General features: G+C 39.1%; 1 protein-coding gene across 1 annotated transcript; it reads right to left on the bottom strand.

Moving 5' to 3' along the window:
• Window positions 1-12168: 12168 nt before the first annotated feature.
• LOC127680004 (Kruppel-like factor 18) lies at window positions 12169-13863 on the bottom strand. The gene is made up of 2 exons (XM_052175564.1): window positions 13291-13863; window positions 12169-13206 (listed from the first exon to the last, which is right to left on the bottom strand). Exons 1-2 carry the CDS (start codon window positions 13861-13863, stop codon window positions 12169-12171), a joined length of 1611 nt encoding a protein of 536 aa, XP_052031524.1.
• Between the last annotated feature and the right edge of the window lie 931 nt (window positions 13864-14794).

The following is a 14794-nucleotide window of genomic DNA, read 5'->3' as shown; positions in this document are numbered from 1 at the left end:
TGATAGTGGGATATATATCACTTTGGGTATATGCTCGACAACAGTAAAATCATATGCTATATCTAATTCTAGTTTTTTGTAGAATTTCCCTACTGATTTCCAGAATGGCTGTTTCACTTTCTGTTGCTGTCATTTTTCAATTGGACATTCTGAATGGGATGAGGCAAAATTAGAACACAAATTTATTATTGATTTCCCTAATGGCTACATATGTGAAATAGGAAATTATTTTTCTTATGCCTTTTATTTCTTCTTTGAGACCTCTGTATTTAGTTCTATGTGCTAATATTAGTTGTTTTATTTTCCTGGTATTTAAAATTTCCCCCCACCCCTTTCTTTGTATCTTTCTATAAAAATGACTCTCTGTCATATATTACAGCAGCTAAAGAGCTAATTCTATTCTGTAGGTTATCTAATTACCCACATGATGATTGTTAGTAGTGTGAGGGTATTGTTTCATGAAGTTCCACTTTTTAATTATTAATTTTATTAAACTAATAAAATTTATTTTAAAATATACAACTCAGTATTGACATTTTTTAAAGTCATCTAAATGATTTCTAGTAGTTAAATCTCATATATAAAACAACTTCTAAAAGTAAAAACTAAAGGTTATATGCACTCAAAGAATTTTATAAGCTATTTGGAACATTAAACATGATAGAAATAGAAAAAATATCTTTTATGAAGTCCTCTAGGAAAGGAAATTGTATTAATTTCATGATTATATAGAAAGAATTTCATCACCAAGAAAGCATAATCAGCATAATTATGGCTTCATAGAATAAAATGGGTATGTTCCTTCTGTTTCCTTTTTGTGGAATAGTTTGAAGAGTATTGGTATTAGGTCTTCTTTGAAGGTCTGATAAAATTCTGCACAAAACCCTTCTGTTCCTGGACTTATTTTATGGTTCATATATTTTAATGACTGTGACTTGGTCTCCAGGAAGTGCGGGAGACCTGGTGTGCACCCAGAGGCAGTCTGGGAGCTCACAGCACAGCTCATTCCTGTGGCACAGAGCTTAGGCTTCAGTCCTGAGGCCTCTGGCGGTAGCCCTCAGACCTCTCCGCTTCTGGATCCAGATCAGCCTGGGCTGCAACAAGACATCTCCAGGTCCTGAAAGAGGCAAGAGGGGCTTCTGGGCAGCCAGCGGGGAGAAGTCAGTGTGCTCCAGTGAATCCAGCAGGCCCCAGCAGTAGCGTTCATGTGTCTGCTTCGGGGTCTGAACAGCCTGGTCAACAGCACCCTGTCTCAAGGCAGTGCAGGAGGTAAGCTGTGCACCAGAGGCCACCTGGGAAGGGGCAGCTTGCACTGGTGAATCCAGCATTGACAAGACCAACTAACACCAGTGAGAACTAGATGGCAAAAGGCAAACACATGAATGTCACTAACAGAAATCAAGGCAATATGGCAACATCTGAACCCAATTCTCCTTTACCAGCATGTCCTAGATACCCCATCACACCAGTAAAACAAGATTTGGATTTAAAATCAGTGGTCATGATGCTGGTACAGGAACACATGAAGGGCATACTTAAAGAAATTCAGAAGAAAATGGATCAAAAGTTAGAAGCCCTTGCAAGGGAAACACAAAAATCATTGAAAGAAATCCAGGAGAGTACAAAAGCCCATAATGAGGAAACACAAAACACACTTAAAGAAATACAGGAGAACTTTGGTCAACAGGCTGAGGTCATGAAAGAGGAAACACAAAAATCTCTTAAAGAATTACAGAAAAGCACACACAAGCAAGTGAAGGAGCTAAGCAAAACCATCCAGGATCTAAAATCAGAAGTAGAAACAACTAAGAAAACTCAAAGGGAGACAACTTTGGAGATAGAAAGCCTTGGGAAGAAATCAGTGGACATAGATGCAAATATCAACAACAGAATACAAGGGATAGAAATAAAGAATCTCAGATGCTGAAGATACCATAGAAACCATGGACTCAAAGCAAAAAGCTTGTAACCCAAAATATCCAGGAAATCCAGGACACAATGAGAAGACCAAACCTAAGGATTATAGGCATAGATGAGAGTGAAGATTTACAACTTAAAGGGCCAGCAAATATCTTCAATATAATTATGGAAGAAAACTTCCCTAACCCTAAGAGAGAGATGCCCATGAATATACAAGAAGCCTACAGAACTCCAAACAGACTGGACCAGAACAGAAATACTTCCCGTCACATAATAATTAAAACACCAAATGTACTAAACAAAGAAAGAATATTAAAGGCAGTAAGAGAAAAAGGCCAAGTAACATATAAAGGAAGACCTATCACAATCACAGCAGACTTTTCACCTGAGACTATGAAGGGTAGAAGATCCTGGGCTGATCGCATTCAGACTCTAAGAGAACACAAATGCCAGCCAAAACTACTATATCCAGCAAAACTCTCAATCACCTTAGATGGAGAAACTAAGATATTCCATGACAAAACCAAGTTTACCCAATATCTATCCACAAACCCAGCCCTACAAAGGATAATAGGAGGAAAACACCAATACAGGGAGGGAAACTTCACCCTGGAAAAAGCAAGATAGTAACCTTTCATCAAACCCAAAAGAAGTTAACCAATCAAATTTAAAAAAATAACGTCAAAAATGACAGGAAGTAACAATCACTATTCCTTAATATCTCTTAACATCAATGGACTCAATGCCCCAATAAAAACACATAGACTAACTGACTGGATACGTAAACAGGACCCTACATTTTGCTGCTTACAGGAAACACACCTAAGGGTCAAAGACAAACACTACCTTAGAGTAAAAGGCTGGAAGACAATTTTACAAGCAAATGGTCTCAGGAAACAAGCTGGAGTAGCCATTTTAATATCAGATAAAATTGACTTTCAAACCAAAGTCATCAAAAGAGACTCTGAGGGACACTTCTTGCTGGTCAAAGGAAAAATACAGCAAGAAGAACTCTCAATACTGAACATCTATGCTCCAAATGCCAGGCCACCCTTTTTCGTAAAAGAAACAATATTAAAGCTCAAAGCACACATTGCACCTAACACAATAATTGTGGGTGACTTCAACACTGCACTTTCCTCAATGGACGGATCAGGAAAACAGAAAATAAACAGGGACACAATGAAACTAATTGAAGCTTTGGACCAATTAGATTTATATATATATAATTCTATCCTAAAGCAAAAGAATATAACTTTTTCTCAGCACCTCATGGTACCTTCTCCAAAATCGACCATATAATTGGTCACAAGACAGACCTCAACAAATATAAGAAGATCGAACTAATCCCATGCCTCCTATCAGATCACTATGGAGTAAAAGTGGTCTTCAATAGCAACAAAAACAACAGAAAACCCACATACACGTGGAAATTGAACAATATTCTACTCAATGATACCTTGGTCAAGGAAGAAATAAAGAAAGAAATTAAAGACTTTTTAGAACACCTTGAAAATGAACACACAACATACCCAAATCTATGGGACACAATGAAAGCAGTGCTAAGAGGAAAACTCATAGCACTGAGTGCCTCCAAAAAGAAAATGGAGAGAGCATACATTACCAGCTTAATGACACACCTGAAAGCCCTGGAACAAAAAGAAGCTATTTCACCCAGGAGGAATAGAGGGCAGAAAATCATCAAACTCAGGGCTGAAATCAATCAAGTAGAAACAAAGAGAACCATACAAAGAATCAACAAAACCAGGAGCTGGTTCTTTGAGAAAATCAACCAGATAGATAAACCCTTAGCCAGACTGACCAAAGGGCACAGACAAAGTCTCCAAATTAACAAACTTAGAAATGAAAAGGGAGATATAACAATGGAAACTGAGGAAATCCAAAAAAATCATCAGATCCTACTACAAGAGCCTGTACTCAACACAACTGGAGAATCTGGAGGAAATGGACAATTTCCTTGACAGATACCAAATACCAAAATTAAATCAGGACCAAATAGATCATCTAAACAGTCCCATAATGCCTAAAGAAATAGAAGGAATCATAGAAAGTCTTGCAACCAAGAAAAGCACAGGACCAGATGGTTTCAGTGCAGAATTCTCTCAGACCTTCAAAGAACAGTTAACACCAATACTCTTCAAATTATTCCACAAAATAGAAACAGAAGGAACACTACCCAATTCCTTCTATGAAGCCATAATTATGCTGATACCAAAACCACACAGAGATCCAACAAAGAAAGAGAACTTCAGACCAATTTTCCTTATGAACATCAATGCAAAAATACTCAATAAAATTCTTGCCAACCGAATCCAAGAACACATCAAACGATCGTCCACCATGGTAGGCTTTGTCCCGGGAATGCAGGGTTGGTTCAATATACGGAAATCCATCTATGCAATCCACTACATAAACAAACTCAAAGGAAAAAACCACATGGTAATTTCATTGGATGCTGAAAAAGCATTTGACAAAATTCAGCATCCTTTCATGCTTAAAGTCTTGGAAAGAACAGGACTTCAAGGCCCATATCTAAACATAGTAAAAGCAATATACAGCAAACCGGTAGCCAGCATCAAACTAAATGGAGAGAAACTTGAAGCGATCCCACTAAAATCAGGGACTAGACAGGGCTGCCCCCTTTCTCCTTATCTTTCCAATATTGTACTTGAGGTACTAGCTCAGGCAATTCGACAACATAAGGAGGTCAAAGTGATACAAATTGGAAAGGAAGATGTCAACCTATCATTATTTGCAGATGACATGATAGTGTACCTAAGTGACCCAGAAAATTCCACTAGAGAACTCCTACAGCTGATAAAAAACTTCAGCAAAATGGCAGGTTATAAAATCAACTCAAGCAAATCAGTGGCCTTCCTATACTCAAAGGATAAGCAGGCTGAGAAAGAAATTAGGGAAATGACCCCCTTCACAATAGCCACAAACAGTATAAAGTATCTTGGGGTGACTCTTACCAAACATGTGAAAGATCTGTATGACAAGAACTTCAAGACTCTGAAGAAGGAAATGGAAGAAGACCTCAAAAAATGGGAAAACCTCCCATGCTCATGGATCGGTAGAAACAATATAATTAAAATGGCCATTTTGCCAAAAGCAATCTACAGATTCAATGCAATACCCATCAAAATCCCAACTCAATTCTTCACAGAGTTAGAAAGAGCAATTATCAAATTCATATGGAATAACAAAAAACCCAGGATAGTTAAAACTATTCTCAGCAACAAAAGAAAGTCTGGGGGAATCAGTATCCCTGACCTCAAGCAATACTACAGAGCAATAGTGTTAAAAACTGCATGGTATTGGTACAGTGACAGGCAGGAGGATCAATGGAACAGGATTGAAGATCCAAAAATGAACCCACACACCTATGGCCACTTGATCCTCGACAAAGAGGCTGAAAACATCCAGTGGGAACAGATAGCCTTTTCAACAAATGGTGCTGGTTCAACTGGAGGTCAGCATGCAGAAGAATGTGAATTGATCCATCCTTGTCTCCTGTACTAAGCTCAAATCCAAATGGATCAAGGACCTCCACATAAAGCCAGATACTCTAAAGCTAATAGAAAAGAAAATGGGGCAGACCCTTGAGAACATGGGTACAGGGAAAAAGTTTCTGAACAGAACACCAATAGAGTATGCTCTAAGAGCAAGAATTGACAAATGGGACCTCATAAAATTACAGAGTTTCTGTAAGGCAAAGGACACCATCAAGAGTACAAATCGGCAACCAACAAATTGGGAAAAGATCTTCACCAATCCTACATCAGATAGAGGCCTAATATCCAATATATATAAAGAACTCAAGAAGTTAGAGTCCAGAAAAACAAACAAGCCTATTAAAAAATGGGGTACACAGTTAAACAAAGAATTCTCACCTGAAGAACTTCGGATGGAAGAGAAGCATCTTAAAAAAATGCTTAATTTCATTAATCATTAAGGAAATGCAAATCAAAACAACCCTGAGATTTCACCTTACACCAGTCAGAATGGCTAAGATTAAAAATTCAGGAGACAGCAGGTGTTGGAGAGGGTATGGAGAAAGAGGAACACTCCTCCACTGCTGGTGGGGTTTCAAATTGGTACAACCACTCTGGAAATCAGTCTGGCGGTTCCCCTGAAAACTGGGTACCTCACTTCCAGAAGATCCTGCTATACCACTCCTGGGCATATACCCAGAGGATTCCCCACCATGTAATAAGGATACATGTTCATAGCAGCCCTATTTATAATTGCCAGATGCTGGAAAGAACCCAGGTATCCCTCAACAGAAGAGTGGATGCAAAAATGTGGTATATCTACACAATGGAGTACTATTCAGCCTTTAGAAACAATGAATTCATGAAATTCTTAGGCAAATGGATGGAGCTAGAGAACATCATACTAAGTGAGGTAACCTAGACTCAAAAGGTGAATCATGGTATGCACTCACTAATAAGTGGATATTAACCTAGAAAACTGGAATACCAAAAACATAATCTATACATCAAATGAGGTACAAGAAGGAAGGAAGAGTGGCCCCTTGTTCTGGAAAGACTCAGTGAAGCAGTATTCAGCAAAACCAGAACGGGGAAGTGGGAAGGGTTGGGTGGGAGGACAGGGGGAGAGAAGGGGGCTTACGGGACTTTCCGGGAGTAGGGGGGCTAGAAAAGGAGAAATCATTTGAAATGTAAATGAAAAATATATCGAATAAAAAAAATTTTTAAACAAAAAAAAAACCAGAAAAAAAAACCAAAAAAAAAATTTTTTTTAATGACTACTGATATTTCGTTAGGGATTATGGGCCTATTTTGAAGATTTGTATGATCCTGATTTAACTTTGTTACCTGGAATCTGTCTAGAAAAGTATCCATTTCATCCAGATTTTCTAATTTTGTTGAATATAGGATTTTGTTGTAGGTTCTGATGATATTTTGAATTTCCTCAGTTTCTATTGTTATCTCCTCCTTCATTTCTTATTTGGTTAATTTGGATACTGTCTCTGTGCCTTTTAGTTAGTCTGGCTAAGGGTTTATCTATCTTTTTGATTTTCTCTAAGAGCCAATTCCTGGTCTTGTTCATTCTTTCTATAGTTCTATTTGTTTCAACTTCATTGATGTTAGCCCTAAGTTTGATGACTTCCTGCCTTCTACTCCTCTTGGGTGTATAAGGTTCTTTCTGTTTTAAAGCTTTCAGGTGTGCTGTTCAGATTCTAGTGTATGCGCTCTCCAGCTTCTTTTTGGAAGCACTTGGTACTATGAGTTATCCTCTTAGCACTGCAGTCATTGTGTCCCCTAAATTTGGGTATGTTGTGCTTTCATTTTCATTAAATTCTAAAAAGTCTTTAATTTCTTTATTTCTTCCATGACCAAGTTATTATCGAGTCTTACTTTTATGATGTGTTGGTGTGTCCTGGAATCACTGTGGTGGAAAAAAAAATGGGTTCTGATACTTTGCATATGCCAAGTAGTTTTGGGTTCTGTTGCTTATGTTCATGTACTTGCCTCTTGCCAACTAGTTATCCCTGGTGTTAGTTGGTCTTTCTCTCTCTGCCTGTGGCTTGTCCCTCCCACAAGCCTGTGTGTCAGAAATCCTGGGATACCAGTTCCTCTAGGAAGCATTTGGATAATGATAATAATATCCCACTTGCTGGTGACCCTTTCACCAAACACCCTTCCCATGATATCCCACTTCCCAGTAACCCCTCCACATTCTTGCCATCCCACATCTCCCGTCCCACACCCACCCCCCACCCCTTTGTGTCTGTGAAGGTGATTTTACACCCACCTACATTCTTCCCAGCCTACTGCTGCAGTATACCCACACACTGGGGCATTAAACTTCCCCAGGTTCAAGGTCCTCTCCTCCCATTGCTGTCAGGCAAGTCCATGCTCTGCTACACATGTATCTGGTGCCATCGATACCTTCAAGTTCATTCCCTAGTAGATGGTCTAGACTCTGGGAGAACTGGGTAGTTATGCAAGCCTATATTGTTCTTCCAACAGGGTTGCAATCTCCCTCTGCTCCTCCTGTTCTGTCAGCTCCACCACCAGGTTCCCTGAGTTCAGTATGATGGTTGGCTCCAAGCATCCATATCTGTATTGATCAGTTGCTGATCTGACCTCCCAAGGATCTATCATACCTGTTTACTGTCAGTAGGTGAGTCTTGACTGCAGGAGTGTTGGGTTTGTCATCTGCAGACATGGTGGATCCCCTGCTTGGGCAGTCCCAGGAAGGCCAGTCTTTCAAACCCTGTTCCTTTCCCCCTGTTCTTCCTTTGGACAGGAAAGGCTCCTGGTGGAAGGATGGGGTCACACAGGCATCTCAATATTTTTAACCCAGAAATGTTCCTATTGCCACTCTTTAAAGACTATTGTGAATAAGATTTATTTTCAATGTGTTTTGTTATTCGCTAAGAAGACTATTGTGTGGGGGTTTTATTTTTTGGTTTTATGTGTGTGTGTGTGTGTGTGTGTGTGTGTGTTGAATTTTATCTTGACAATTTGCAGAATGTGTTTAATAGCTGTAACATATTCTCTTTTTAGTATTTGTTTTTGTTTTGATGTTCAACATCAGTACATCATTTATTACTCCTTTTTCTTTCCTTCCTCAAATCTCTCTCATATATATTTTATCTCTTTCGAATTTATGTCCTCTTTTATTACATTAAGTGTTGCTACACACAGACATATGTATGTGTATGTTTGTGTGTGTGTGTGTGTGTTTGTGTGTATATATATATATATATATATATCCTGTTTGACCTGTGTGTTACTTTTATATGTTTTAGAAAATGAATATTTCATCATTTACTGTTTTTTTTTACATACAAGAGTGATTTGTCTGTGTTAATGTGTGTATACTACATGCATTCAATGCCCAAGAAAGCTACAAGAGGGCTTTGGATTGCTTTGAACGGTAGATACAGGGGATGATGAGACATCCTATGCATTCTAGGAACAAACTCTATTCTTCTGCAAGAGCAGCAAATTCTCATAACCAGTGAATGATCTCTCTCTCCCTAGGTTTAAGAGTTTTCTTCTCAGGTGTTTACTGTCTTCTTTTTTTTTCCTTTTTTTGGGGGGGATATAAGTTTATGTTACCTGCAAATAGATATTATTTGACTTCTTCCCTCTTATTGTATTCCCTGTATCTCTTTTTCTTGCTTTATTAATCTAGCTAAGATTTGAAACTTTATATTTAACAGACTTAAGAGTTTTGCTATCTAGGAGCTCCTCAGGACTGGACCACCAACCAAAGAGTACACATGGAGGATCCCATGGCTCTGCCCACATAAGTGGCAGAAGATGGCCTTGTTGGACATAAGTGGAAGAAACAGCCCTTGTGCCTGAGAGATTTCATGCCCTAATATAGGGGAATGCCAGGGTAGAAAGGCAGTAATGGGTGTGTGGGTGGTGGAGATGCAGGAGGAGGAGGGATGGGAGAGGGGTTCCAGAGAGGAGACCTGGAAAGGGGATGACATTTGAAATGTAAATAAAGAAAATACCTAGTGGAGGAAAAAAAATGTTGTTGATATCATTACAAGACCAAGTTCCTCTCTGTGACATCAAGTCTCTGTAGCTGCATTGTTGGAATCACTTCTTCCCATCAAACCTATTCTGTTAGCCTGGCAGTTCTGGACAGGACCCTAATATCTCTTATCTCAATGGCTTTGCATGTTCTGTTATTGTTGTTGTTGCCTGTTTTTTCATTGATTGCTTAAAGACTATATGGTGTTTTCCATCTACTATTACTAATAAATAATTACAATCTTTTTTCATATATAATTTGACAATCATTCATAACATTGTACTGTCAGAATTTCATGTAATTCTTTTACTTCAATGAATTTAGGGATATATTTTATTTATTTTAATAGAGAAATTTAATAAATAAGTTATTAAATAAAAATAAATATTCAAGTAAGAAAACTCATCACAGATATAACAGCACTTTTATTAATTGCCTTATAATTAAAATATATTGAACTACACATATTTAAATTTTCATAATATACTTCATACTTTAAAACATTTTTAAATCTAAATATATTTTTAAGATATTCTTTTCCTCCTCTAACTCCTTCCAGATTCTATTCCTGTTCCTACCCACCCAACTTTTAAGTTCCTTCTCCAAAGAAAAAACAAAAAAATTATTGCACACACACACCAAAAAAAATCAAAAGCATCAAAAAAAAAAAAACAAAACAAAGAAAACTAACCTGTAATTTAAAAAAAAAGCACACATGCAAAATCACATGTAACCCATTTTTGGTATGTCACCTACTTCTGAACATGAGGCCTTCCCTGCAGTGCTTGATCTGTCTGGTGTGACTCCACTGAAGAAAACAGATTGACCTCTTTTAGTGTGTCTAAATGAAATTTCAGTTGCTAACTTTTTCTCAGTAGTTAGATTTCCATTTATTTATTTATCAGTTTGGCAGTTCCTCTGAAAATTGGACATAGTAGTACCTGAGGACCCAGATATAACACTCCTGGGCCTATACCCAGAAGTTGCTCCAACATGTAATAAGGACACATGCTCCACTAGGTTCATAGCAGGTTTATTTATAACAGACAGAAGCTGGAAAGAGGCAGGATGTCCCTCAAGAGAGGAATGGATACAGAAAATGTGGTACCTTTAAACAATGGAGTACTACTTAGCTATTAAATCAATGTCTTCATGAAATTCTTAGGCAAATGGATGGAGCTAGAAAATAACATTCTGAGTGACTTAAACCAGTCAATCACTAAAAAACACATATGGTATGCTCACTGATAAGTGAATATTGCCCCAGAAGGCAGGAATACCCAAGATATAATAGAGACCACATGAAGTTCAAGAAGAAGGAAAACCAAAGTGTGGACACTTTGGTCCTTCTTAAAAGGGGTACAAAATACCTATGGGAGGAAATACAGAGACAGTGTGTAGCAGATTGAAGGAAAACCACCCAGAGACTGCCATACCTGGGGATCCATTCAATATACAATTACCAAACCCAGACACTATTGTGGATGCCAAGAAGTTCTAGCTGACAGGAGCCTGATATAGTTGTCTTCTGAGGGGTTCTGCCAGTGCCTGCCAAATACAGAGTGGATGCTCTTAGCCTACCATTGAACTGAGCACAGGCTTCCCAATGGAGGAGCTAGAGAAAGGACCCTAGGAGCTGATGGGGTTTACAGCCCCATAGGAGGAACAAAAACTAGAACAAATCAGGACTCCCCGAGCTCCTAGGGATTTAGCCACCAACCACAGAGTACACATGGAGGGACCAATGGCCCCAGTTGCATATGTAGCAGAGGATGGGGTGGTCAGGTGTCAATGAGAGGAAAAGTCCTTGCACATGTGGAAAAGTGAGGGAAAAAGAGGGAAAAAGTGGAAAGGGGATAACATTTGAAATGTAAATAAAGTAAATATCTAATAAAAATTTAAACAATAAATACAAAAGAAAAACAAAAATTCTCACAGGCCCTGCCACTGCTCTATCTGATGGAATTAATTTCTGGTTTGTTGTTTTGTCCTCTGGAATGTGTAAAATGGAGCATTACCCAGAATATAGTCTATCTTTAGGATTTTCAAGTTGGGTGGAGGAAAGTTGTGTGTTTGTTTTGTTTTTGTATTTGCCATTGTATATGATGATACATGAGTGTGGTTTTAATTTGAGATTTTGCATTGGGCAAGCACAATGACTCTTCTTCACTTGTCTGAATTCACCTAAATTTCTTCAGGGAAATATCTCCACATCTAGTTCAATTGGACTGTTGGATTTTCATAATATTGAGATTTTTCACTTCCTTTGTCACACATGTGTTTTGTGAATATTTGAGTTGGAGGCAGCATGTTTATCACTTTTAGTGATTTTCAAGCAAACATTTTTTGAACACACTGAAGTTATTATGTCTTCCTATTATGAACATGGCATTTGATTTCAAATTCAGGAATGTGAATTGAGACAATGAAAAGTTTCCTACTTTTTAAAGTATTTATAATTTTATGTTTAATTGATAATAAAATTTCATTGTATACAATTTTGATTCAGGCTAGCTACACGTTTGTCATTACATCTCTGCTTTCCTTGAAAAAAAATCTGCTGAGAATATTTGAGTGAGTCCATTGCTGGGGCCCACTATTATCCCCAAAGTACTTGATTAGTGGTCAGGTATGGTGACTGAGAAGAAGGAAGAAATATGTTAGTGTAATATGATATGGTATAAGGAGGGGAGTGGGCATTCAGGTTGCAGTGATGGATGATGTTTGAAGATGGCTCCTCTGATGCTTTTTGAGATAATCGGGTCTGGAATAGCTTTTGTTGCACATGTCACAGGGGTAGGGCCTCTCCCAACTGTGCTTTTGTTTGTGTCTCTTGAGATCTCCTGAGCGGAAGAATTTCCATTTGCACCCAGGCTCATCACAGGCATAATCCTTCTGACCTGTGTGTTTCTTCATGTGGTTTTTGAGGTGGTGAGACTTTTTGTATGATTTCTGGCAATCCTTGTAGGTACAGGAGAAGCTCTTCAAAGGATGAGGGTTCTTCCGGGACACTGGCCTCTTGGTCTTGGTGTCTGACTTCATCTCTGGACGTTGTACCTGGACCAAACTGGAAGCTGAAGAATTTTCCTGAGGTTGTCTTTGGACCAAAGGGGAACTTGAAGGATAAGGGTTTTCATCCACATATGAGGCTTGGGGACTAAGTGAAGTCACCTGCCAATCAAGGCTTCCTTCCAGATTGGGTGTTCCATTCTGATTTGGGCAGACATTTTCATCAAAAGAGGTCTTTATCTGACCCAAATAGAATATCTCTTCAGAACTGGGACTTGTCTCTGAATGGCTAGCCAGGTTCTCTTCTGGACTGGAGGTTGTCCTCTGAGACCCATGAAAAGTGGTGTCAAAACTGGAAGTCTCTTTCTGAAACTCATAGAAAGCCTGGCCAGCAAATGAAATTGATGCCTGGTGATTCACAATCAAATCCTGGTCACATCTGTACCCTGATGTCTGATACCCAGAGAAGGAGTGCTCACAACTGAGGAGATTCTCCTGATCTTTGAAGACATTCTGAACACTGAAGGATTTCATTTGGTCATTTGTTTGGTCACAGTTAATTCTCATCTGAGGCTCAGAGAAAACCTGGTTTCCATTTGGCAGTATCATCTGATTTCCATAGTATTCATTGTCAGCTACTGGGCTCTCCTGGTGATTCCCAAAACAATTCTGTTCAGAAAAGGATGTTATGATTTGATTGGGATAAAGGGCCTGTGTATAACTGGGTGATGTCATCTGATTCCCATAGAGAGTCAGATGCCCTCCATTCCTTGGTGTCATCTGATTGTAGTTGGTCTGGTTACCATGGAAAGGCATCTCATGTTCACCACTGAAAATCTGGTCATGTTTAGAAGCAAGGGAGTGATCTACATTTGGGTCCTGGAGAGCATGACTTCCTGAAAGCACCTTTTGATGATTACCAAAGTTAATCCTGGGATTCAAACACATGTCTGTATTTGTGAACAAGAGAGTCTTGTCAGAGTTCAGTGTCCTCTTCCAGTAGCCTTCATTGTAGAGAGTATCCCTGGTGTCAAGTTCTGCTCTCTTCTGGGAATGAGAGAGGCATGTCTTCGGGGTGCTGTTGAGCTGCATGTGCTGAGGGCCTGCAGGGGAGATTTTCTGCTCAGCAGACACAACTTGCTGGTACCAAAAAGAGGTCTCACTTGGCTCTCCAAACAGGAAATCATTGGCTTCTTCCAGGTGTGCTGTTGAACTCAGAGTACAGGCTGCATCTTGGTTGCTACAGGATGTTGATGCCATCACTATTTGTTTCCAGGTAGGCATATCTGAGCTCTGACCTGAAATAAGCTGGCTGGACTCCATAGGGGAAGGTTGGGTATTCCAGGATCCTGGCTGGGAAGCAACTGTGTTTTCTGCCATCTCCATATAGGCTTCACAGAAGGTGTAGGAACTCTCCATGTTCTTACACTGTTGGGAAAAGGAGAACACTGGGCTGAACTAGATATGCCACTGTGAGAGCTTAAAGTCCTTGAGAATACACACATTCAGTGGACAGACAGAAGTTACATGGTAGAAAGAAGGCAGAGAATGTGTGCTGGATGCCAGGGCTTCACACGTTCTTTGGTTCTGATGAATGTGGAATGGTCAAGTAAAATTCAACTCTATTGCTCTGAGGTCTCCTTGTGTAAAGCTCATCCTGAGGTGGTCAGAAGTTATGATTCTATGATTTGGTAGACCATACCTTTCAGTGGGTAGGGCCTCATATCTAGAGAGCTTGTTTAAACATTTCATCCCAGGCTCATAGAACTCAGAAGGTGCTCCCAGCTAACCAGCCTCTTAGGTTCTTGTGTGTTAGCTTGCCTACTACCATTTACTTAATGGCCAATGCGCACCTTCAATATTGTACTCATCCATCTTGGAAGAGAATGTGGTATAGGATTTTTGGGGGCAATTGTGGTGGGTTTGTAAAGCAGTAGTAGAATTTATGTGAGGGTTGTTTTGGATGAAGATTGTAAATTAATATAATATTGTATGGTGTTGTTGAAACCTCTTGCAATGGAGAGTTATAGTGCATATGAGGGTAATCTCAATAATGGGAATCTCAATACATGACCTGGTGTGGCCAATTTTGAATCCAGGCAAGTCTCCCTGAGGAAGGAATCTGCTGCATTCTCTAGTATTCTTCTTCTATGGGGTCCCATCAAGTTACTCAAATAATATAGACTAATGCAAAGAGACAGGTTCACTGTCAGCATACTGACAATAGGACCACATTGTCTAGGATTATATCCACACAGCTCACGGAACCTGGTCTAAGGATGGACAAAATGAAAGAAAAATCTAATTTTAAATTTAA

Source organism: Apodemus sylvaticus, chromosome 3 (assembly GCF_947179515.1).
Source record: "Apodemus sylvaticus chromosome 3, mApoSyl1.1, whole genome shotgun sequence".
Lineage (NCBI taxonomy): Eukaryota > Metazoa > Chordata > Mammalia > Rodentia > Muridae > Apodemus > Apodemus sylvaticus.
Note: the sequence above shows the minus strand (reverse complement) of the source record. Positions and strands in the feature narration are given on the sequence as shown.

Excerpts from the sequence above, each read along its gene's own strand:
- LOC127680004 (XM_052175564.1), bottom strand. The coding sequence starts at position 13,863 with ATGGAGATGGCAGAAAACACAGTTGCTTCCCAGCCAGGATCCTGGAAT. Across the intron at positions 13,207-13,290 it reads TCAGTGGTGAACATGAGATG|TCACCCAGTTATACACAGGC; the intron begins CCTTTCCATGGT and ends AATCAGATGACA.